The sequence below is a fragment of the Malus domestica genome, chromosome 16 (genome assembly GCF_042453785.1).
Source record: "Malus domestica chromosome 16, GDT2T_hap1".
Lineage (NCBI taxonomy): Eukaryota > Viridiplantae > Streptophyta > Magnoliopsida > Rosales > Rosaceae > Malus > Malus domestica.
In genome coordinates, this window is record NC_091676.1 from 1,129,869 (window position 1) to 1,151,201 (window position 21,333).

At 39.0% G+C, this 21,333-nt stretch overlaps 5 protein-coding genes and 3 non-coding genes across 11 annotated transcripts; 6 read left to right on the forward strand and 2 right to left on the reverse strand.

Annotated features, from left to right (window-relative positions):
- Positions 1–471: 471 nt before the first annotated feature.
- On the forward strand, positions 472–2,536 carry LOC103444596 (protein RGF1 INDUCIBLE TRANSCRIPTION FACTOR 1-like). Its single transcript, XM_008383553.4, has 4 exons — positions 472–745; positions 1,315–1,581; positions 1,755–1,913; positions 2,019–2,536. The coding sequence occupies exons 1-4, from the start codon at positions 743–745 to the stop codon at positions 2,271–2,273; spliced, it is 684 nt and encodes a 227-aa protein (XP_008381775.1). The 5' UTR covers positions 472–742; the 3' UTR covers positions 2,274–2,536.
- A 709-nt stretch (positions 2,537–3,245) lies between these two features.
- LOC103444595 (binding partner of ACD11 1-like) lies at positions 3,246–5,693 on the forward strand. Its single transcript, XM_008383552.4, has 6 exons — positions 3,246–3,388; positions 3,791–3,877; positions 4,355–4,458; positions 4,536–4,611; positions 4,717–4,806; positions 4,996–5,693. The coding sequence occupies exons 1-6, from the start codon at positions 3,383–3,385 to the stop codon at positions 5,578–5,580; spliced, it is 948 nt and encodes a 315-aa protein (XP_008381774.1). The 5' UTR covers positions 3,246–3,382; the 3' UTR covers positions 5,581–5,693.
- A 2,867-nt stretch (positions 5,694–8,560) lies between these two features.
- On the forward strand, positions 8,561–12,462 carry LOC103444594 (vacuolar fusion protein CCZ1 homolog B-like). Of its 4 annotated transcripts, none has more exons than XR_011576941.1 (10): positions 8,561–8,894; positions 8,983–9,076; positions 9,168–9,351; positions 9,459–9,497; positions 9,602–9,711; positions 10,099–10,194; positions 10,353–10,808; positions 10,980–11,135; positions 11,673–12,057; positions 12,181–12,462. XR_011576941.1 is itself a non-coding variant. In XM_008383548.4 (10 exons), the coding sequence occupies exons 1-10, from the start codon at positions 8,704–8,706 to the stop codon at positions 12,209–12,211; spliced, it is 1,587 nt and encodes a 528-aa protein (XP_008381770.1). In that variant the 5' UTR covers positions 8,561–8,703; the 3' UTR covers positions 12,212–12,462. The 4 variants fall into 4 exon arrangements, 2 of the variants coding, with proteins under 2 accessions (XP_008381770.1, XP_008381772.1); XM_008383548.4 differs by having other exon boundaries at positions 11,828–12,057; XR_011576942.1 differs by lacking the exon at positions 9,459–9,497.
- A 585-nt stretch (positions 12,463–13,047) lies between these two features.
- On the reverse strand, positions 13,048–13,566 carry LOC139192743 (sulfated surface glycoprotein 185-like). Its single transcript, XM_070815392.1, has one exon. It carries the CDS (start codon positions 13,564–13,566, stop codon positions 13,048–13,050), a length of 519 nt encoding a protein of 172 aa, XP_070671493.1.
- Positions 13,567–13,800: 234 nt separating this feature from the next.
- TRNAK-CUU (transfer RNA lysine (anticodon CUU)) lies at positions 13,801–13,873 on the forward strand. Its single transcript has one exon. It is a non-coding gene; the product is annotated as a tRNA-Lys (tRNA).
- Positions 13,874–13,996: 123 nt separating this feature from the next.
- Positions 13,997–16,498, reverse strand: LOC103444593 (ubiquitin carboxyl-terminal hydrolase 2-like). Its single transcript, XM_008383547.4, has 6 exons — positions 16,286–16,498; positions 15,860–15,907; positions 15,375–15,421; positions 15,203–15,249; positions 14,981–15,083; positions 13,997–14,897 (listed from the first exon to the last, which is right to left on the reverse strand). Exons 2-6 carry the CDS (start codon positions 15,888–15,890, stop codon positions 14,121–14,123), a joined length of 1,005 nt encoding a protein of 334 aa, XP_008381769.1. The 5' UTR covers positions 15,891–15,907; positions 16,286–16,498; the 3' UTR covers positions 13,997–14,120.
- A 1,107-nt stretch (positions 16,499–17,605) lies between these two features.
- On the forward strand, positions 17,606–17,692 carry LOC114822380 (small nucleolar RNA Z159/U59). The gene has a single exon (XR_003770456.1). It is a non-coding gene; the product is annotated as a small nucleolar RNA Z159/U59 (small nucleolar RNA).
- A 117-nt stretch (positions 17,693–17,809) lies between these two features.
- Positions 17,810–17,884, forward strand: LOC114822381 (small nucleolar RNA Z159/U59). The gene has a single exon (XR_003770457.1). It is a non-coding gene; the product is annotated as a small nucleolar RNA Z159/U59 (small nucleolar RNA).
- The last annotated feature ends 3,449 nt before the right edge of the window (positions 17,885–21,333 follow it).

Consider the following 21,333-nt stretch of genomic DNA (forward strand, 5'->3'; position numbering starts at 1 on the left):
ATGCATTTAATTTCGTAGCACTTTCCGTTTGGGTTTTTACCGGATAGAAAGTTATTTTTGAGACTTGTTTCTTAAAAAAAAAAAAAAAAAAAAAAAAAAAAATTGTAACGAATTTCCATTGGGTTAACAAAATGTGGCAATATTTTGCTTATAAAATTAAATCAAAATTGATGCTTCATGAAAAAAATTAATAAAAAAGCTCAAACAATTATTATAAAAAAATAAAAACAAATGGAAAATAAAAGGGGACAAAACGGCACCGAAAATCTCGCTTATTTCGGCGGGAAAGGACGTAAAGCGATAAGAAAAATCTCACTCAGTAGGGTTTTGCGCAACATGGCCCCATAGGAAAATCCCACTGACCTAATTATTTTATTTACAATTAAGTAAGATAATTAGTAATAATTTCTCAAAACTACAACCGTCGGATTCCATTTGAGTTTGATCCGACGGATATACAGCATTTAGCTTCCCGCGGAGTACAATTAAGTGGGAAATTGGACACAGGTCTTTGCCTGCCTGCTTGGATAAAGGGTGTTCCATTTATTCCTACTTTCCTATAACATTGTGAATTCTTCAATCTCATTCACTTCTCCTCTCTCAATTGCTTGCTCACAACCCTTGTGGAGGTGGACTTGTTTGCAATTTTTGCAAAAATTTTCATGTTTTTCTCACTCACTTTTTCAAGTATCGACTCCTGCAATTACAGAAAATACAGTTTCTGTCCATACAAATTGAAGAAATGGTAAGAATTTGAGTTCTTTCAATGAGTTTTGCTATGATCATTGTTATTTTCGAATTGATTGTTTGAAGTTACTTGGTTGTGATTTTGTCAATTTGCGAATATGATTGAATGGTTTTTGAGTTTGAAAGATAAACAATCAAAGTCTTAGTCAAAGTTATGATCTTTGGTTGTATTGTGAATTTTTGAAATTTGATTGGATGGTTTTTGAGTTTGAAGGACAAACAATCATCGTTTTGATGAAAGTTATGATCTTTGGTTGCGGGTTTTGAGAATTTGTGAATTTTGATTGAATGGTTTTTGAGTTTGCAGGCTAAGCAATCAAAGTTTTGATCAAAGGCATGACCTTTGGTTGCGGGTTTTGTGAATTTGTGAAATTTATTGAATGGTTTTTGAGTTTGACGCTAAGCACTCAAAGTTTTGATCAAATCTATGATCTTTGGTTGTGGGTTGTGGATTTGATTGTATGATTTTTGAGTCTTGAATTTTTTTTTAATTAAGTTTTGATGAATTTGTGATTGCTACATGTTTGTTGAAAGGTGTCTTGAAGTGGGGATGTGTTGGTTTTGTAGGTAGGCTGCAAGGTTTGCATAAAAAACAGTACAGATAATTGGCTTCACACCCTTTTACTTAGCAAATTCTTCGGTTCCTGCGGTGTTCATCAAGACCTTCGAAAAAACGAGAAGAATGTGTTCTGCATAGACTGCAGCCTCCGCCTCTGCAGGCATTGTATGACATCTCATTGCCTTCACACAAAGCTTCAGATCTGCAAATACGTTTATCATGATGTCGTTCGCCTTCAAGAAATTCAGAAGCATCTTGACTGCTCTAAAATTCAGGTTTGCTTCCCCACTCTCTGTCTTATACAACTCTCAGCACTTGTATGTGGATTTCATGATTGTTGGTGAAAATACATATGTGATTTCATTTGTTAAGTTCATCGCGAAGCTCGTACTTGTACAGTTGAATTGAATGTTCTGTATCTCAAACAATGACAACTTGATGTTTACAGACATATAAAATCAACGGCGAGAAAGCTGTGCATCTAAATCCTCGTCCTCAATCCAAAGACGCCAAACCATCAACGAAAGCAAAGTTCGGTGCTTCCTGTGAAGCTTGTGGGAAATATCTACAGGACATGCCAAATCGCTACTGCTCCATCGCGTGCAAGGTAATTGTTGTCGCTTGTCAGTTCCAAATTTTCGACTCCAATTTGGTATTTCGCACTCCATTGCATGTAAGGGGTCAAGAAACATTTGCCTGTTTCACATTTCAGGCATCGGTAGTTTCAGTGACGCCGAAAGACCACCAAAGTCATGAATTCATCACCGTTGCAGTACCCCAATATGCTGAATTTTCGCTAAAAGGTAACTACTACAATTCGGAAACAAATATGAGCGAAATGGAGTCGTCCTCTATCTCGTTAGCGGAGTCATCTGAAGAGATGAATGCTTGGGTGTGTTCAGCATTGAAGCCGAGGAGGCTTTTGCACAAGAGGAAAGGCATTCCTCACAGAGCTCCTCTCTGCTGATGCCTAAACACTTTCAATGATATTTTTGCTTCCTTTTTTTTCTCTCTTATAAATTATTGGTTATGTCTAAGCATTAATAAATCCATAAAACCAGAGCTATGAAAATCAAATATATCTTTCACAAAACAAGATTAGTGTAATGTTGATGAAATGAGAACGTTAGCAAAGTCACTTGATGCTGTGTGAGAAACTTTAAACATGTAACGTCGTGTTATTGATTTAGACTGTCACATTGACGCTCGAGAAGTAAATGTCTTTTCGAATTTGATAGGTTTGTGATGGATTCGTGTGCATTATGGCAACAGTCTTTAGTTTATGTCTTGTTATGGATTGTGGCAGACAGAAAGAGTTGCTGCATAGATCGTATTGTAATTGTATGCATGTTGCACATGGATGACGGATCACCAACTTTTTATCATGTTTTGTTTGCTTGGCAATTGCCAGGCTTGTGGGATCAAAGTAGAATCAATCACATGAGTGAAAAGCTGTTTTGAAACCTGCTTTTGTTGAAAAAAGCACTTTTGGATTCTAGCCTCCATAATCATTAATCCATATCGATCCGAAATTGGTATTGTAGAACTTTTGAATTGGAAGGTCAGTTACTAACAATCACATTCAGAGAAATAGGGATGTCTCGCATTGAACGAGATTAAAATAAGATCACGTGTAACTGTATCCTAAAGATCTTTATGTCTTTGTAAGATGTGCCTTGTCGATAATATGATCAAACACTCATGCTCAAAAGTTTCTCCTATTCACGGTAATTACGAGCTAAAAATATACCCCAAAGCTGAAGGCTCAATATTATGCGCTAATATTAGATCTTCTTTTTTTATATACAAACGATATTGAATAAATATTTATATACAAGCGAGCTGGAGCCCGCCGTATTGGAGCGAGCTCCAACAGAAAACGAGTTGGCTACTCACCGCCCAAAATCAACACCCCAATCGTGATTCCCAAACTTCCCGCTGATAGCAAAATCAAAACACCATTAACAAAAAAAGAAATTAACCCTAAAAATAAAAATAAGAGAAAAACAGGAACAAAAATACTACAACAAAAAGAACGTGCATTCCCTCTCGATTCTCGAACAAAAATATACCCAAATGTCGGTGAGTTTTTCCTTTTTATTTTCCTGAAAATATTGTTCGTAGCATTCATTCTTTGTGTTGGATTAGATCCATTGGTTTTTATTGATTTTCATATCTTTGATTGAACGAACTTGGAGCTAACAGAAGACCTGTCGCAAAATCAAATTCAGTGGCTTTTTAGGATTCATACGGGTGACCTCATTTAGTAGAATGAGGCTTGGTTGTTGTTGTTGTTTGATTGAACAAACATCTCTTTGTTTTCAGTGTTTGACGCAATGTGCTCGTTATTTTAATCTGTCTGGTTGCTGGGAAAATGCAGGAAAGCAAGATATTTGTCAAGTTTGGAAATAATTGTTGCCTCCAATTCCAACGATTAATTTCCATTCTCCCCTGACATTATTTAATTCAGAACTTTCTGTACAGATTCCGGCGGAACCTGCAAATGAGGGGATTGAAGCAGCTCCCCAGTCGACAGCTCCCACACCAATCTCCACGAACATAGCTCCAAATGTGAGAAAACACAACTTTTTGTATTAGCATTTGTCGCGAAATTCGTGGTTGTTTCCCCTTTTTATACTATAGGTTGTACCCAGTGCACAAGGCTCCCGCTTTACGCAGGGTCTGGGAGAGGTAAATGTCGGCTAGCCTTACCCCCATTTATGGAGAGGCTGCTCCCAAGTCTCGAACCCAAGACCTACCGCTCATGGGCGAAGACACTTGCCATCGCACCAAGTGCGACCTCCCCTTTTTATACTATCATAAGCTAAATTCATTTTGTAACCAAAAGAAGTATGCATTTGTGTACGTTTCTGTAGCTATATTGGCTAGAGCAGATGTACTCCTCCTGTACAGCCGATTTCAAATTCCCGCTCCGTATAGTTTAGATTAGTTTAAAGTAAAATATCGCTTATCTTAAAATTTGTAGCACTACATTTTGTTTTGGACTAATTGAGCATACATATTTACTCGGTTGATTTTCATATGCAGGTGAAGTCAGTTAAAGTAAGCAACATCGCGCAAGCCATTTCTGACAAGGATATCAAGGAATTCTTATCATTTTCCGGAGATATTCAACATGTTGAAATGCAACGGTACGCATTGTTTACTTATGTACGCGACAGATTTAGTACATCGTGTTTCTGAAGATTTCGGTGTTGTGTTCTTGCAGGGAAACTGAAAATACACAGCTTGCCTACGTTACCTTCAAGGAAGCACTAGGAGCAGATACAGCTGTTCTTTTGTCGGTAAGTTCCCTTTCGATGCTTTGCTTGTTTGCGTAGATGTTAGCCGAGCCTAATGCAGAAGGCGTTTTTTTTACTACTAGGTGTGTTGTTTTTCTTTTAATTCAGGGAGCCACCATAGCTGATCTTGCTGTCACCATTACAACCGCCAAGGATTACAAGCTGCCTCCTGAAGCTATTCCGCTCCCATCAAGCCCGGTAAATACCATGGAATGCATCCATTTATGTGTTATTTATCTTTCAACCATTTAATCTTGCGGAACATAAACTTGGAGGCAAGATTTGATAAAATTCGAGGCAAGATTTTGATGTGCCTAAAACTTGTCATGTGTGTGCTCGCGCTTCAAATGAGTGGCGTTTCTTACTATAATGCATTCACCTTTGAAGGAGAAAAAGCCAGCTGCTGCTAATTCTGCTGTAAAGAAGGCAGAAGATGTGGCCAGCGCTATGCTTGCCAAGGGATACATCTTAGGAAAGGATGCGATCAACAGGGCAAAAGAGTTTGACGAGAGGCATAAGTTGACGTCAAATGTCTCTGCCACAGTTGTTTCAATTAACGAAAGGATGGGGCTGATGGAGAAGCTAGGTGCTGGAAGAGCTGCTGTCAGCGAAAAGGTGAGGGAGATGGATCAAAAGTTCATGGTATCCGAAAAGACAAAGTCTGCCTTTGCTGTTGCCGAGCAGAAGGCAAGCAGTGCGGGATCTTCTATCATGAGCAACCCTTATGTATTGACCGGGGCCTCATGGGTTTCTAACGCACTCAGCGCAGTTGCAAAGGTGGCTGAGGATGTGGGCATGATGACCAAGGAGAAAGTGGAGAGGACCGAGGAGGAAAAAATGGAGATCATGCACAGGCAGAGGACAGAGGTCATCACTGACTTTGCACAAACCCATCTCGATGAATCTTCTGCCCCGGAGCCTCCAGTTGCTCCAGTCAGTTCTCCTGATGATACAAAGCCCGTTGTTAAATGACCGATGTGCACAAATGAATCATTTTTCGGTTTCTATGTATCATATGGTTTCATACAAGGATTCTATACTGCATAGTCGTAAATATGATAATTCTTCAAAATTCCGCCTTTTAATACGAATTCAGGAAATGGAAGACACCAATGACTAATGTTTTCACCGGAAATAACCGGTCCTTCTCTAACGAGGCTGCACACAGCGCAGCCATTTTCTAAGTGGAAAGGGGAATACCTTGCAAAAAGTTGATCGGAGTTCAGAACATACGTACTTTAGCAAATTGGAGAAATGAAAAATGCAACAAGACACGCGATGATAACGAACAGAATTTTATGGTATCAGAATTCATCCATACCTCTATGCATTCGTGTAGATCATCGCCTTCTGTCCTCACATGAGTCGGCAAAACCATGAGATCGAGTCGATGAGAAATTAACTGGATTTGTTCTTCACGATAACAGAACCCCATTGCTCCATTACTCGTTGGCGGGACGCGTCATGATTGCCTTCTAAAGAAGCCAGGATGACAAGCGCTGCGAGCATTTTTGAGAGACGAGTACATAACCGGAGAGATCTGAGGTCGCCTCCGGTGAGGGAGCACTGACCGAAGCTTCTTCGCCTCCAGGAACCGCGTCATTTCGAGGTTCTGCAGCGCACGGATGGACTTGCACTTCATTTTTTGAAAAGTAAATTGTAACAATAGTCCTTTAATTTTAACTCAATTGAGCAATGGTCTCTCAATTAAAAATCCATTAGCATTGGTCTCTTAACTCATCAAAATGTGCAGATATGATCCCTTAACTAAAAATTCATTACTAATGGTTCCTCAACTTTAATCTAACTGAAGAAATGATCCATTAACTTTAACCCAATTGGAGAAATTGTACCTTAACTTTAACTCAATTATAGCAATAATCCTTCCAACATAACTCATTTTGACAAAATTTCGACGAAGTTGAAGAAAATGATCATAGCTATTGTTTGGACCCAAAATTACACCATCGGCCCGAGTAATCGAGACCGTTGAGTAAGCATACCTCCACATTGTCGATGGAAAAGTGAAGATAATTTTAGTAAGGTTAAAAGATAACATTATGGTTTCTTTTATCATGTTTATCTTTTAATAATGATTTATCTTGACATTTTCTTATGGAAATAATATATCTCCTAACTGGAAACAGGCGGCACAATTCAAATTGATGTGGATCTGGATATGTGGTTTGGATCAATTTTGGTTGACAGATATGCACGGCATCAGATAATGAAGCATGCATGTCAGGATATTATCCATTTAAAATATGGTGATAATTAAAAATGAACATCAGCATTTAGGATGCATGCAACATTTTTGGTAAAAGATGATGGCTTAGGGTGATGATGAGAGCTTAGGAAAGCTAGGTTTTTTTTTTTTTTGGGTGTGCTATCCACACATCCTATTTTACTTCTCACACACCTCTTGATAATTTCTGTCCGTTGATATTCTTCAATTCATCCGATCTGACAGTTGAAAATGAAAAAGGTGTGTGAGAAGTAAAATAGGGTGTGTGGATATCACACCCTTTTTTTTTTTGGTGATGTGATGATGTGGTAGGAAACCTAGGTATGCTAGGCCTTTTTGCATGGTGATGGGTGTTGTCAAATGAGTTTAAAGTGATAAGAATTGATGATGGAATCAAAGTATGCATGCCGTGTGAAAGGGTTTCAACGGGACATATGTTGCTCCTCTTGTATAAGTCTACATGCATAAGGAGACTAACCGAAATATATTAAAGATAATATCAGTTGTTTTGACGTTGTTTTTGGAGTATAGTCGGGAAATGACTCTTTTGGATTGGCGGTCAAGGAAACTTATCTATAAATACAAAGTGGCAAACAACGAAAAGGCTCTCCAATTCAACACACAAATTGCCATGCGCAAACTCTCGCTCTATGTGAAACCTCTCAACAACCTTGAGATTTTTTTTTTCTTTTCTGCCAACACATCTTCAATTTGGATAAACATCACTGTGAAGGTAACCAGTGATACCTTCATTTTGGATAAACAGCACTATCGCAGTAGAACCAGCCGACCGCGGAACACCTTCATTTTGGATAAACAGCACTGCGTCGAGGTCGACTGGTCATCTATCCAAGTCTCGATCGAGAAAGACTTTCGGGTCTTCATTGGCAAAAGTCATCTTATTAGCCTTTTCGGCAAGGTGAGGTGTTACAGTTTACTAGGGCTTGGCATATTGAACGTCGAGTTGTTTTATGATTGGATACTCACAAGTAAGCTTTAGAGTTTGGCATTCTGATAGTTGAACCACATTTACCATCAAGACATATATTTGTTTTGAGTATCTGTGCCTTTATACTCTGATGTTGAATCGGCGTGCTTATACCCTTACAAATATAATCACTGTGACCGAATCTGGCCCCAACGATTTGTGAACTTCGCAAAATTAGCAGCCTTGTCTTCAGGCTCTAAAACCCAAAGACCAAGACGTGTTCCTTCCTTGGTCGTAGTTGCAAGATCAAGACGTCAGTTGCGCGCTCAATGCAACATCAACACATTTTACTCCTCGGTCGAGCTTGGCCGACGAGTTGGCACGCCCCGCATCAACCGAATGACGTAGTTAGCTCATTAGTTACTCGGCCTGCGCGCCACGTAAGTTTGGTAGTTTTTAGGGTCAACAATTGCACGTTTTGATTATTTGAGGAACCAATGATAATGAATTTTTAGTTGAGGAACCATTGCTCTAATTTGATTAAAGTTGAAGAATTATGGCTACAATGTACCTTTTTTTTTAATTAAGTTTGAAATTAGAATTTGTGAATTTGCTGAACGAGGGCTGTTTTGTATTTGCATTGCGCGTTCCATTTACTTCAATGCGGGCTTGACGTGGTACATGGGCCGCCCACTTCACCGCTAATTTGTACCAAAGGCCCAGGCCCAGTAATTAGTGAAATTCTCCCACCCTGTTACCAACCGTTCAAACTTTGAATAAACCAGAAAAAACGATCTCTGTCTAATAAAATTATAATTTGGTACCAAAATCAAGATTAAATCCCTAACATCTACCCGAAATTAGGGTTTTCAATTTGTAATCCGACTATTTGATTCCGCCATTAAATTTGGAGGAAGAAAGTATGGGCCTGTCGTCGGCCACTACTACGGCTGCCACTCCAGAAGGGGTGCAATTGTGCATATTCGATTTGAGGAGGGGTCAGAACGAAGGGCAGGAGTTGGACAAGATAATCTTCTTCTTTCCAGCTGATTTGCCCTTCTCCGCCCAGTTCTCTGTGATCGGGCTCAGTGAAGGACTCATCACATTTACAAGGTTTCTACTTTTTTTTTTTTTTGCAATTTCATTCTATTTTTTTGGGTTTTGGTTTTTAATTAGAAGAATTGGGTTGTGTTTTGTGCAGAATCTTCTCTCCTGAGGCTGCTTGCGACGCCATTGAAGCAGAGAGGCATTCGCATGTCTTTTACGAGGCGGAACCCGATATCTGGATGGTCATGGTGAGCTCTCGTTTTCTCAATTCTAATTATAATTTCGATTATTCTTCCGTTAAGTTTGAATCCCCCTTCCCGCGGTTCTACATTGTGGTAGGTAGTGGAGAAAAACAAGGAGTTCGAACCAATTTGGAGAAGTGATGCATTGAGAAAGGTTCTCAAGGAAGTACATTCGCTTTTCGTGATGTTTCATGGATCGATAAGAGCGTTGCTTGATAAGGACCCCGGTGGGGGACTAACTCGTTCCCATCTGTACCATTTCATCATTGACTATCTCGGTGGTAAGTTATCAATTTATCATACAGTTGCATGCCTACTACTTGCACTAAAGTCCAGTTTTATTTTGTCTTTGGGGTTAGAATTTCATTGAAAAGTCACTAATTGCCAGCATTTCTAAAGCGGTCTCCATTCGATGAGTGCTGCTGGGGTAATACTGAAGTCGCTGTATCGTGCTCTCTCAATTGGAATTTTGTTCCTGAGTAATGCTGAAGTTGCTGTATCTCATATGTGTGGTTTTACTCTCTGCGGCAGATTTTCTGGTTGGGAAGAAACTGCTGCTTCCCTCATTCCGTGACTCTTTAAAGGAGCGTGGAACTGTACAGATGCTTACCGTAGGGCGGGAAGCGGCAATCGAAGTTCAGGTTTGTTTTCAGAACATATTTTAAATTATACGTTTGTGGAATATTTAAGCCTTTTTCACATTCTGGCCAGAACAGGTATGCTGTAATTTTTATCATATTCAATTTCAGAATTATACTGTAGATTATTTGTCCTTACTTTTAATCCAGTGCTTCATCAGTCAGTACCAGTAGGAACTTATCTATCATCACTAACGGTCCTATTATCTTCCTTTTAGCTAACTGGTATTGTTCAAAACTCTACATCTCTGTGCGTATGAGGGCTTTCGCCCTAATTCCAACCTGACTTCTACGTTCTACCGGAACCTCCTAATTCTTGTTTTTAGATGTTAATGCAATATCGTATATTTGTTTCCGTGTATTTTTTAATGGTTTCACTTGTCTTTGCAGTCGCTTGTCAGGGTACTTGAATCTTGTGCTGGGAACATGCCATGTCACTCACTAATCTTGTTTCAGGACCTCTTGGTGTCCACGACACTTTCTCCTGTATGATTCGATCTTAACATTGTTGGTTTTTTAGTCATTTCATATGCCATTTTAGCCTTCAAGTTCAAGAGAACTTAAGAACTGAGATAAATTATATTTTTTGAAATTTATTTCAGAAATGCTAACTTTCGTGAATTTTTTTATCCTATTTTTGTTAGGATGATACCGTAAACCTCTTTGCATATGCTGTTTTAAGGCTGAGTCCCCGTGCTTTATCCTCTGGAGTAAGTTCCTGGTCCTATTTACGCAAGGGAGCTACATCGCATGTTTCCTCAAGTTCTAGCTTGGCCCGTCCTGGTTCTATTCCAGAACAATTGCATGGCTCACTTGGCAACTCTCCTGCTGGAGATAAGAGTTCTCAAGTAGTACGGCCCTTGCAGCCTGATAAGTGGTCCAAAGGAAAGGACGGTTTCCTTGTCAGTGATATTTGGGGTGCAGACGCTAGTACTGGAACGTCTGCCACCCCAACAGTTTTTCTCCATCAAACAGAGGAGAGAATGTATCTGTGTGCCCATCAGCATAAGAGCCTTACCTTAATTTTTCTTCTTCCTGTTTCTTCAGTACTAAAAGGTGATCAAGGTGTTTCTGCAGTGAAGCAGCAAGTTCTTGAAAATGTGAGCTTTCTAGCTCTGCTATTAACTGTGATGCTTATGTTATCAAACAGCTTCTCTAAATTTAAACTTGTCATTGGCATTGCCATGTGAAAATCGTTACCTAAATCAATAGAGGTCAAGAAAGATGAAGTGACATATTTTTCATTTATGTTCTTGTTTACCGTTTACCAGGTATCCCGAAAGCTGTTGAAAGTTGAAGAGAAATTATCAAAAGGATGGGGTGGTGAGAATGCATATCATGTTAGTGGATATCGGTATTTACTAGCAGATGGAGACAGAAATGTATCCAGGGCTTCTCCACCAGGAAAAGTCACAACCCTTACCAAGGTAAAGTATCCCGCTACAGTCGCCTTGCTCTCTTCTTCTGCACAGTTCCTGCTAAAAGGTAGCTGTTTGGTTAAGGATCTTCACCTTGTTCGCTGCATCCAAAATTGTATGATTGTAATCCCTAGCCGCAGCTAATAAATTATGGGCAAGAACTTAGGTCATCTCCAATGGCGAGGGTTAAAGGTCTAAAAGCCAAAAAATGGCCTGATTTGCCACAAACTCATCTTCAACCGATGGCTATGCTATAATTCTATGTAGTCCACCTGGCCATTATTTGGCCAAAGGGGCATCAGGCTAGCCAAATGTAGCTCCCTTCTTAGCCCTATTTTTGGGCTAAGCTCCTCAATTGCAATAATTGATTCAAATTCAACAGCTAGATTTAAAAATATACAACGGTAGTTTAATTAAATTAACTAATAAATTATAGTATAAACTTAAAACCAATAAATTATTGAGGGGGCTATGTTTAGCCCCTTCGGTTGGAGATGACATATGACTATGGCCTGACACTGTTTATTTAAAAATAATTTTTTGTAGGGCTATAATTCTGGACGGGGCTATGTTTAGCCCTTTCGGTTGGAGGTGGCCTTAGTCTTAGTCGTCACTGACCAGGCTAGATCTCATCAAATTAATGCTGATTTATCGCTCCTATCTATTGATTCCAAGTTGCCCATTTTTCTTGTCTGTGGCAGGGCTCCTTGCTTGCCTTAAGTAAGGTCAGAGAAGAAGTTGATTTGGAAAAAAGTAGAGCGAAATCGGATAATGCTGGTCACGAGAAAGAATTGGAAATTAGCATCAGGGCGAAAAACAATGCTTGGGTTATCGCTCGGGTTACAAGAGGGAAGGAGCTTTATATGGTTCTAGAGAAAGCCAACGAAACACTTCTTTATGCCTCCGATGCTGTTGAGAAGTTCAGCAACAGGTACCGCACATTTCCTTCAATGCTGCAACAAGTTGCACTACATGAATTTCAGATTTGCTTTTTCTTGGATCACTCGTGATAACAATGCATGTACTGATTCGTTATTTTCATTGAGTTGTGCAGGTACTGCAATGGAGCTTTCTCGTTGAATTAGAGTAAATTTCATGTTTTTGAGATGTATACGAAGATGGTACGACGAAATGAGAGGTGCGCCCTACATGCTCATTGCTCAGTATTGTGTTATTTCCTCCTGGCTCTGTGCACCTCACGACGAACCAACCGTTGGACCTCAGCACTGTAAATTTCTGTGACATCACACTTGCAAGGAGAAAATAAATAGCATTCGAAATTACGTTGTCATGTATTTTTCTGATGTATTTGCAAGTGTTTTTTGGTTTGCTATCAGTCCATTGTCTATGATTTAACGTTGGGGAAGAGTTGCGATGCCCCTTTGGGACTGCTTCTGGAAGGCCTGAAGCGCTTTTTGGCAACAAAAAAACGTTTACGACCACGTTCGACATAAATTTCTTCTAAAAAGTTAGGGTAATAGCAGCGCTTCCTGAAAAAGCACTTTCATTGTATTTTCAATTGAAATTTCAGCATGTTAGTAAAAAAAACGTTCATGAGCAAAAGTTTTCCTACATGGACAGTAAAAATGAAAGAAAAAATAATACAAAAAGGGAAAGCCAAGATAAGAAGTGCTTTTTGTAGAAGCAGTTGCCTCCATCAGAATCTACACGAGCTTGTAGTAGCGGTTGTCTCCTGAGACGAACGAAAGAAATTAAGAACACCGATAGGTACCCAGAGCTGACAGACAGTTAGTGTTGTGTTTTCATCCTGACCAGTGGGTGACGTGCTTCGATTTTCATCTTGTTCTTGATGGTGGTGTTCTTCGTTTTCGTCGTCGGGATCTTCAACTTCATCAAGCATGACTTGTTGGAACCACAAGCTCATCTCTCTGACCCGGTTCTTTAGCCTCGCAAGCCTCTATCAATCTCTAAGAACCGCCGTATTGTCGTCATCGTCACTGCCGGGGACGGTTTTCAGTGAGCGAGGATTGGGAACGGATACGGAGCGGTGGAGTTTGGGCTTCGGATTAATGGTTGAGGCAGATGCAGCAGCGGAGGCTTTACCGGTTGGTGGGGCAAGCGGTGGTGGCGGCTGCGGAGGCGGCGGAGGTGTAAGCGTGACCGTGGGCTGCGGATGAGACTGGGAAGGCGGAGGAGTTGGGTTGAAACAGAAGGTATCGGAAATGCAGCGGCGGAGAAGAGGAGAAGGAGGATGAGGAGGGTGAGAGAGCTTCTCTTTCTTGGGGTTGGGTTGGGATAATGGTGGAGATTGGGTGGGCGATCGCCTCTTCAATGTTTTCACGGGATACTTGGGATCAGCAGCGGAGGAAGACTTGAAGCTACTGCTGTCGAGGCGGAGCCCGGACAACCGATTCCTCACTGCCGCCGTCTCCTCCACTGAGTACCCTTCTTTTTCCCTTTCTCCAGTGCAGTCCGCCATTGATTATCTGGGAAATGTATTGATTTGCAAGGGAGGGAAGGAGGGAGGGAGGGAAGTTTCTGTTTGTCTCTACCACCTGAATATCTAACGTATATATATTATATAAGGCCGACGAATCAACCATCGAGGGTTGACGATGATAGAGGCCAGTTAGGCGCCAAAACGAGGGGATTTGGATAATGCTTTGCTGGTGTAACAACTAATTAACTTAATGACCGTTGACCAACTATCCAAGCCCGTCTAGCTCAGTTGGTAGAGCGCAAGGCTCTTAACCTTGTGGTCGTGGGTTCGAGCCCCACGGTGGGCGACATCTGATTTTTTATTTTTAATTTTTTAACGTTTTTCTATATAAGCATTATGAATTGTACTAGCCAATTATAAACAATGGCTGCCTGCATGCCATAGAAAATTTGCCGTGAGGTCTTGCAGATGCTATGATGTCAACCGTATTTTTAAGACATAAATCAGTTCCGGGGAATGTCTCACCAAAATATCTTCAAAGTTTAACGAGTAACCTCACGAAAACATGTTAAAATAACCCCAGAATCCCACTTTCATCTGGTGTTGCCTGCCTTCTGCTTCGCCTTCTCAATAAGAGGCTTCAACTGCTTCTTCTCGGCAAGAATCTTGAGGAAGTTAAACAGGAATGGAATGTAGTTGTGCTTCCTGCGAATGTTCTCTGTTCTCCACTTCTTACATTTCTCTTCTTCCATCAAGATCTTCTCGGTGGCACCCTCGATCCCAGCATTGATTTCCGAAAGAGCTTTGTTCAGCGCTTCAAACTTGCCCCCGTCGGCCGCTCTCTCTTGCTGTAAGGCAGACAGCTGCTGCAAAATACGCTCCCTCTTCTTTTGGAGTTCCTTGAGCTCAGCAGTATACATCTCTTTCCTGTTCTTGATAATGGCCAAGAGATTGAATCTTATCTCACTTTTGGAATACCTTTCGATGCGTTCCTGGATTACAGGTTGCACCATCTGTAGCCATTCCATGTCACCTTGCCCGCTGGGGCACTGTCCAAGGCTAATGGGTCCCTCCTTCAGTCCATCAAGCTCATACAGGACCCCATCGACAGGCAAGTAGCTTATAAAATGGTAGACGTCATCATCTTTGTCAGCTACCTTCTGCTCATCAGAAACAAACGGCTCGGGCCTGGCAAAACTATTATGAGCTGCACGGATAGCTTCACTATTGTTTATTGCCAATCCTTTCAGTTCAGGTGGAAAGTTCTTTGTAAATTCTTTCAGTTTCGACAGTTCAGGACCAATGTCAACATCCGGACAGTTCATCAGGATAGACAAGATTGCTTGGGTTGCACATGCATTATTAATAACCTGGGAGGATATACAGACTGTAAGATAGAAGACCTTACAAATATGTCACTGCACAGGGGAAATACTTTTTCAAGAAAACCAACCTGGCTTGCGAAAAACAAATTAGGATTTGGATCCTTAATTACAAGGCGGTTATCCTTTTCCCCCGGGCGCCATTTGAATAGGAAAATCAAACCATACACTGGCCTGTAAATTTCAAGGGGAAAAGAGTAACTAAAACAATGATGAACCTCAAGAATTTTTTTTTCCAGCAAAAATGAGGATATCTACCCAGGAGATAAAATCTTAAACAGAAACTAACGTACCTCAGATTGTTCAGAGAATCAAGGTCCAATGAATACAGCTCCTCAACCTGCAAGGCCATACAAATGTATCATGGAATGGGCAGTAAAAGCAGGCATCAACTATAAACTAGGATCGGTGCGTCCTAAACATAAAATATAAGTATAGAGATAAAAGTCATCAAAGAAGGCGTACCTGCACGCCTTTTACTTGCATCTGCTGAATAAGTTCAGTGAACACCCCTGAAATGCAATCACAACGTTGAAAAAACGAGCACACTTCATGTATATACTACAGCTATTCCTAACTCCCTATTTATCAAAAATAAAAAATTTGCTATAAATTTTCATTAAAAAAAGTTTCAAGCTACTTCCCCTTCTCGGAAATTTGAAGTGCCTCTGCGTACTAACCATTACCAAATAACCCAAATCCTATACACTATCAATCCGCATCACCAGATCACAACTTTCATCACTCATAAGGTCCCAAAAATACATTCCGAAAACCAAACTTATGGACCACGTAATGCTTACTACTATCTATCAATTCCCATGTAACAAGTGATGCGTTTCAGTACAATTGATAAATCCGAAACAACGAACTATACAGCTCCACGTCAAGACTATCCCTCGAACGTTCATATACAAGGTACCAAATGGACAAGAAAGATGAAATCATACCTGGGTCGGACTCAATCGTGCACCAAGACATGATGAAAAACAATTAATCTGACAAGGGGGAAAAAAGGTAATCAAGAAACACCATAAGAGGAAAAACCATGAAAAATATATAATTTATAAGATTTCAACGAGTTTAGAGCACAATTTTAGCAAAAAAATTAACAAATTTACATGAATTAACACAAAAATCAAATCAAAGTGGCAGCCCAACAAACAATTTACAACAAACCTAGTTATTTCTTTATAAAAATAATACGTTGATTGGATACAACAGTGCAGTAAAATCAATGTCGATCGACTGAGTGAGCACGAGAATCCCCAATTCGGACAAAGAGGGTTTTACTTTTCTTCCTCTATTCGGTTCCAAACGACGACGTTCCCGGAATAAGAGAACCAGTGTGGGAACGGGAAGAAGAAAGAACTTACCAGAAACCGACACGACGCCGTCGGGCTCCTCCACCGCTGTGTAGAGATTTTGAACGAGTTCGTCTGCTTCTCGTCTCTTCCTTCCTCTTCTCACTCTCCTCGGTTCGCCTCTCCTTTTTTCCTTTTTCTATTTTTCACAGGTTTTTTTTTATTTTTTATTTTTTGAGTTGATTGCAAAATACACCCTTAAGGTTTTGCTTACTTTCGAAAAGAGAGACAAAATATCAAAATTTCACATTTACTACTTAAGTTATTAAAAGTTAGCAATTTAAACAACTATTATGTCTCCACCTTGGGGCAAGGTGGGTCAACTGAGTCCCCCATGCTTAGAAACCTCTATGTAAGAGTTGGATGCTCTCCTATGAAAATTCGTAAATGCCCTTAAAAGCTATTTACAATTGCTCGATGAATTACCTTTATGATCATTGGGCAGGGTACATGCTAACCTCATGTCTTTGTATGCATGGGTATATGTATCTGTCGATAGCCTCATTCTTGTCGATATGCTCGTCAGTCGACATACTCACTCGAAAGTTTTTGACATATTGTTGATAGACTTGCAATATAACTCGTCAAAGCTATTGAAATGTGCTCTAAAATAATAATGTATATGTGAGCCGTATCTGTATTAGATATCGTATGAGCAAGTGTGTAGCATCACCCTTTCGCAATTAGCTCTACTTTGTCATTTTCACATGTTCTTCTCTTCAATGACTTCGTTGAAAGAAAATTGCACAACAATGTATTAAAATAAATAAAAACTAGCATTTGCCTACAAAATTTTTTTAGAAAATGAGAAGGAGAGAGAGAGAGAGAGAGAGAGAGAGAGAGAGAGAGAGAGAGAGAGAGAGAGAGAGAGAGAGAGAGAGAGAGAGAGAGAGAGAGAGAGAATATGGGAGGAGTGGGAAGTTTTTGTTTTTTTAAATATTGAAGGTATTTTAACATCACATGTAGGTAAGGCTTCAATAAAAAATAGTAAAATTTGGCCATGCAAATAAAGATTTATTAATTAGTAGCGATAATAATAAAAAGAACCTGCAATAAGAGTCCAATGGACAACTACGATGGAATAAAGGCCATCATGATGAAATTTGGAGTCATTATAAAAAAATAAAGGCCCACAACAATAAATGAAACTATGGGCCGCGGCCCAAATCCTGCAGCAGGGGGTCTAGGGTTTAGAGGTCTCTCGCTATAAAACGGCAGCCTCACCTCCCATTTATTTCAAAAGTTGCGAGGGATGTAGAATATGTGATCTTGCTGTGTTTTTTGGAATTCGGAATTTGGGTTGTGGGAATTTGAAAATATCTTCTTAGTTTTGGTTCTGATGATGATTTTTTCACAAAACTTTCGTTCTCCTGAGCAAAAAACAGTGCTGAGAAAATTGGAGACCTGAACTGAAGAACTTTCTAAGAAGATTATTTTATTTTATTTTTTCAATTTTTTGTTTTGATTGATTTTCTGGTATTGCTGTGGATGTTTTTGGAGTATTTTTGGTGTGTATATGGAGATTTTATTGATTTTTGTTCTGATGATGAAAGATTTAATTCTCCTGAGCTTATTGATTGCTGAAAATCTGGAGACCTGAACTGAAGAACATTATCATATAATTTTCTATATACTGTTTTGTTACATATACATACATATATATATATATATATATATATGGATTGAACGTTTGCGTAATATTACATGAGATTTGAAATGTTGTCAATTTGCTATATATCCAAAATACTTTTTTATTATTTTTAAGACAAATGTAACTGGAATTTCAAGTAAGTAGATTTTTCTTTGATTTAAGGATTGAAATTGCTTGAAAGAATTTTGTTTGTTAGGGGTGGGCAAACGATCTGCGGGTTGGGATGGGTCTAAAAATTTTACATAATTATGTCTGCGACTAAATAAGTGTGCGGAAATCATTTCATTTGTCAAAACAAAACTTAACATACGCAAGACAGTCCGCCTATTTTTAAGGGCCCAAACGTACGGTAAACAAAGTGGACAAGGAGTAAAAGCCCAAAATTATGAAGCCCAACAACCAGTATTATAATGGTATAAAATTGAGGGATGATGTACAGAAAACTAACGAAAAGTCTAAAAAAAATTTCCTTTTAATGAAAAGCCATTTTTAAAGGTATAGTGACTAGTACCAGGAAATATATAAATGTGGTTTTTCGTTAAAAGTGAACAGTAAGGGAGTGTGTCGTTAAAACTCCCATGATGTAAATGTGTTCTCACCTTACCTTAAAATATGAAATGTGGGAGCCCTTGGTTTAGTAAAAAGCGAGTAAAGGTTTAAAACTTTCGACGTTAGTTCGAATTCTCACATATGTATTTACTGGAGTTGTGACATACCGTTCGAATTGAAGGAAAAGGCAAATGAAATGTGGGAAAATGTTTACCATTATGGTTTTCGTTTGATGGTTTTGGAGTTTGGGATCCGCCGTCAACAAAACAAGAAATTAAGGTTATGCATGTAATAATTTTCACATTCCTTGACAAAATAGAGTAGGGAACCCCACCTTCTTCCTAATTTGCCTTTGCTGGAAATATAAAGCGAAGAGAGATGGATGGGAACCAGAAAAGCAAAGAAAATTGCAGGATATGCATCTCAGCCTTAACGACATGAGATGAAAAAACAAAGCCAAAGAGAGAAAAGGCAGTGCCAAGTTGCCAAGAGAGATGGGGTGAGTGCCAACAGGTTCCTCTCCGGATGGATCATAGAAATCTGTAAATCGTGTCTGTTTATCGTACATCGTGCTGTCCGTTTTTGTCAAGTAATTTTTTTATCTAATTTTAAATAAAAATACTTAAAGTAATTTCTGACCGCACGATATACAATGAATATATGATTCATGAATTCCTGATATCCTCGTAAAAAGAATGTGTGTCAGGGGGCGTGTGGCTGGCAAGTGGTAGTGGGCGTTCCACTATATGTGCAACTGCGGACTCACTTCACTGATATACATAATAACATATATACGATCTGATATAATATATATCACTTCCTCTTTTAACTAAATTGTTTTTTATGGTTGTTCAATTGCACTGCAACACCTGCGTGATCTGTGATGGCTTGGATTGTTATATATAACGAAAGGAAAACAAACTAGGCAGTGATCAAAAGTTCAAAACACCAAAAACGCATACCAAAAGGTTTGCTCTAAAAGCCCTCTGTGCGTCGCATGGTATACGTTCAGATTCCACTGTGTGTGTATATACATATTCACGTAAGTGTCAGAATAGAATACCACATCGGTAATATGATAACAGTTTCCGTTCTTAACAGCATCGAAATTTTTTATAATAAAACCCAACAGTTAATAATAGATAATTAAATTGAAACAATACCGATAATATTAGAGTAAACAAGTGATTTTAATGTCCGAATATGTACCAGCAGCAATGGGAGAGAGAAGTATTAAAGTTGATAACCTGTCTCTCTCAACTCTCAAGTAATAAAGCAGATGGGATAAAATGGGTGGCCTCACTGTTTCAGTTGACACGTTTCTTCCTCCCTTTGGTGAGTGGGTGGGTTTGCTTTCGTTTTGTTGGATTATATGTACCAAATCATGAGTATGTATGTATATGTAATTATGTATGCTTTCGGGTATACTTTGGTTAACTTCTTGTTATATGTGAGTGGGTTGGGCACAATCCACATTTCTCAAACATCATGATAACAATGCAGTTATCCATCTCGCTCAAAAGTATTATTCTTTTCACATTTTTCATATTTAATTTGTTGTATTTTCTAATAGAGATGAAATCTAACTATTTCTTTAATAGAAATAGAACCTACATGCGTTGGTGAATCCTACTTCTATTAGAAAAATAGTACGATTGTGTTCTAAAAAATGTGATAAGTGTAGCATTCGTTTCCTTGTCAATTATGAGTGCTTCATAATGTTCCTCCTTATAATGCAAAAGTTAGGGATCACCAAATCAATGGGAATTTTTTTTTTTTTTTTTTAAACATTCACATGCTAATGAGACGTGAACTATGCATGTGTACGTGCTCCATTTATAAAATCTTTTGTAGTAGAGTAGCGCTACTAGTTATAAGGAAGTGCACAAATCATGCTTCGTTTACAAAGTCAGAGACTGAATGAATGGGAGCGGTTGCATGAAGTAGTCCTACCGAGACTTTCTTGTTCGACAAAAAATGCGTCAATATTGTCGAACGACAAGATTTGAATGAATACTTGTGTACAACATAACTAATAGAAACCACATTCTGAAGCAGATACAAAGAAACGACCTTATAGTTAACTAGCTTGGTATTAGTTGAGTTTTTTACATTTGTTGTTAATAATTTGGAGCTAAACCTAAATTAGTTATGTTGTTTGGAGCTAAACCTAATTAGCATGCGTTCGGATAAGGCCTGTGGCTCACACACGCCTAGTCGGCTAGTGCACTTTAGCTTGAGCATTTGTACGCGTCCTTGGCAGACACACGCCTAATGCCACCCAATCCTGCCTGTTTTCTTGACCCGTAGCGTCACAAAAGATCTCATACAAATCCTCCCAAGTTCCCATTCCCAAACTTTATTTTTTATTTGATAAAAAAAAAAAAAAACTTCATTTTTTGTTTTGTATTTTCCTACATGTGAGAAGTCATCCTCCTTACTTGAAGAATGTCCGTTATTTTATCCCACAAACGTTATCATTATAATTGTTCATTTTTGTTATCAACTCTAAGTATCATTTATGAAAAAAATCATCTCATTTAGACACCATTAATCATATATGATTGACAATTATGATAACAGATAGCATCTTTATATAATTCGTTAATTTGTTTAATTTATATAGATGAATAAAGGATTTCTATAGCAATAAATAATTTTAGTATAATTTTTTATACAGTGATAAAGAGATAATCACGCTTGTATTGTTCAATATCATCACGTCTGTATACAAAGAATCTCTTAATGTATAAAGAGACAAGTTATGTCATTATAAAATAACATAAACCCCAGCAATGGCTCAGTGAAGTCCACGATTCAACACATGCATGTCAACTAGGCCATCGAGGCCTGTGGTACG

Excerpts from the sequence above, each read along its gene's own strand:
- LOC103444595 (XM_008383552.4), top strand. Across the intron at positions 4,459-4,535 it reads CAACATGTTGAAATGCAACG|GGAAACTGAAAATACACAGC; the intron begins GTACGCATTGTT and ends GTGTTCTTGCAG. Across the intron at positions 4,612-4,716 it reads ATACAGCTGTTCTTTTGTCG|GGAGCCACCATAGCTGATCT; the intron begins GTAAGTTCCCTT and ends CTTTTAATTCAG.
- LOC139192743 (XM_070815392.1), bottom strand. The coding sequence starts at position 13,566 with ATGGCGGACTGCACTGGAGAAAGGGAAAAAGAAGGGTACTCAGTGGAG.
- LOC103444596 (XM_008383553.4), top strand. Across the intron at positions 1,582-1,754 it reads TTGACTGCTCTAAAATTCAG|ACATATAAAATCAACGGCGA; the intron begins GTTTGCTTCCCC and ends TGATGTTTACAG. Across the intron at positions 1,914-2,018 it reads ACTGCTCCATCGCGTGCAAG|GCATCGGTAGTTTCAGTGAC; the intron begins GTAATTGTTGTC and ends TTCACATTTCAG.
- LOC103444593 (XM_008383547.4), bottom strand. The coding sequence starts at position 15,890 with ATGTCTTGGTGCACGATTGAGTCCGACCCAG. Across the intron at positions 15,250-15,374 it reads TGCAAGTAAAAGGCGTGCAG|GTTGAGGAGCTGTATTCATT; the intron begins GTACGCCTTCTT and ends ATGGCCTTGCAG. Across the intron at positions 15,084-15,202 it reads GATTCTCTGAACAATCTGAG|GCCAGTGTATGGTTTGATTT; the intron begins GTACGTTAGTTT and ends TGAAATTTACAG.
- LOC103444594 (XM_008383548.4), top strand. The coding sequence starts at position 8,704 with ATGGGCCTGTCGTCGGCCACTACTACGGCTGCCACTCCAGAAGGGGTG. Across the intron at positions 9,352-9,458 it reads CATCATTGACTATCTCGGTG|CATTTCTAAAGCGGTCTCCA; the intron begins GTAAGTTATCAA and ends ACTAATTGCCAG. Across the intron at positions 9,498-9,601 it reads ATTCGATGAGTGCTGCTGGG|ATTTTCTGGTTGGGAAGAAA; the intron begins GTAATACTGAAG and ends TCTCTGCGGCAG.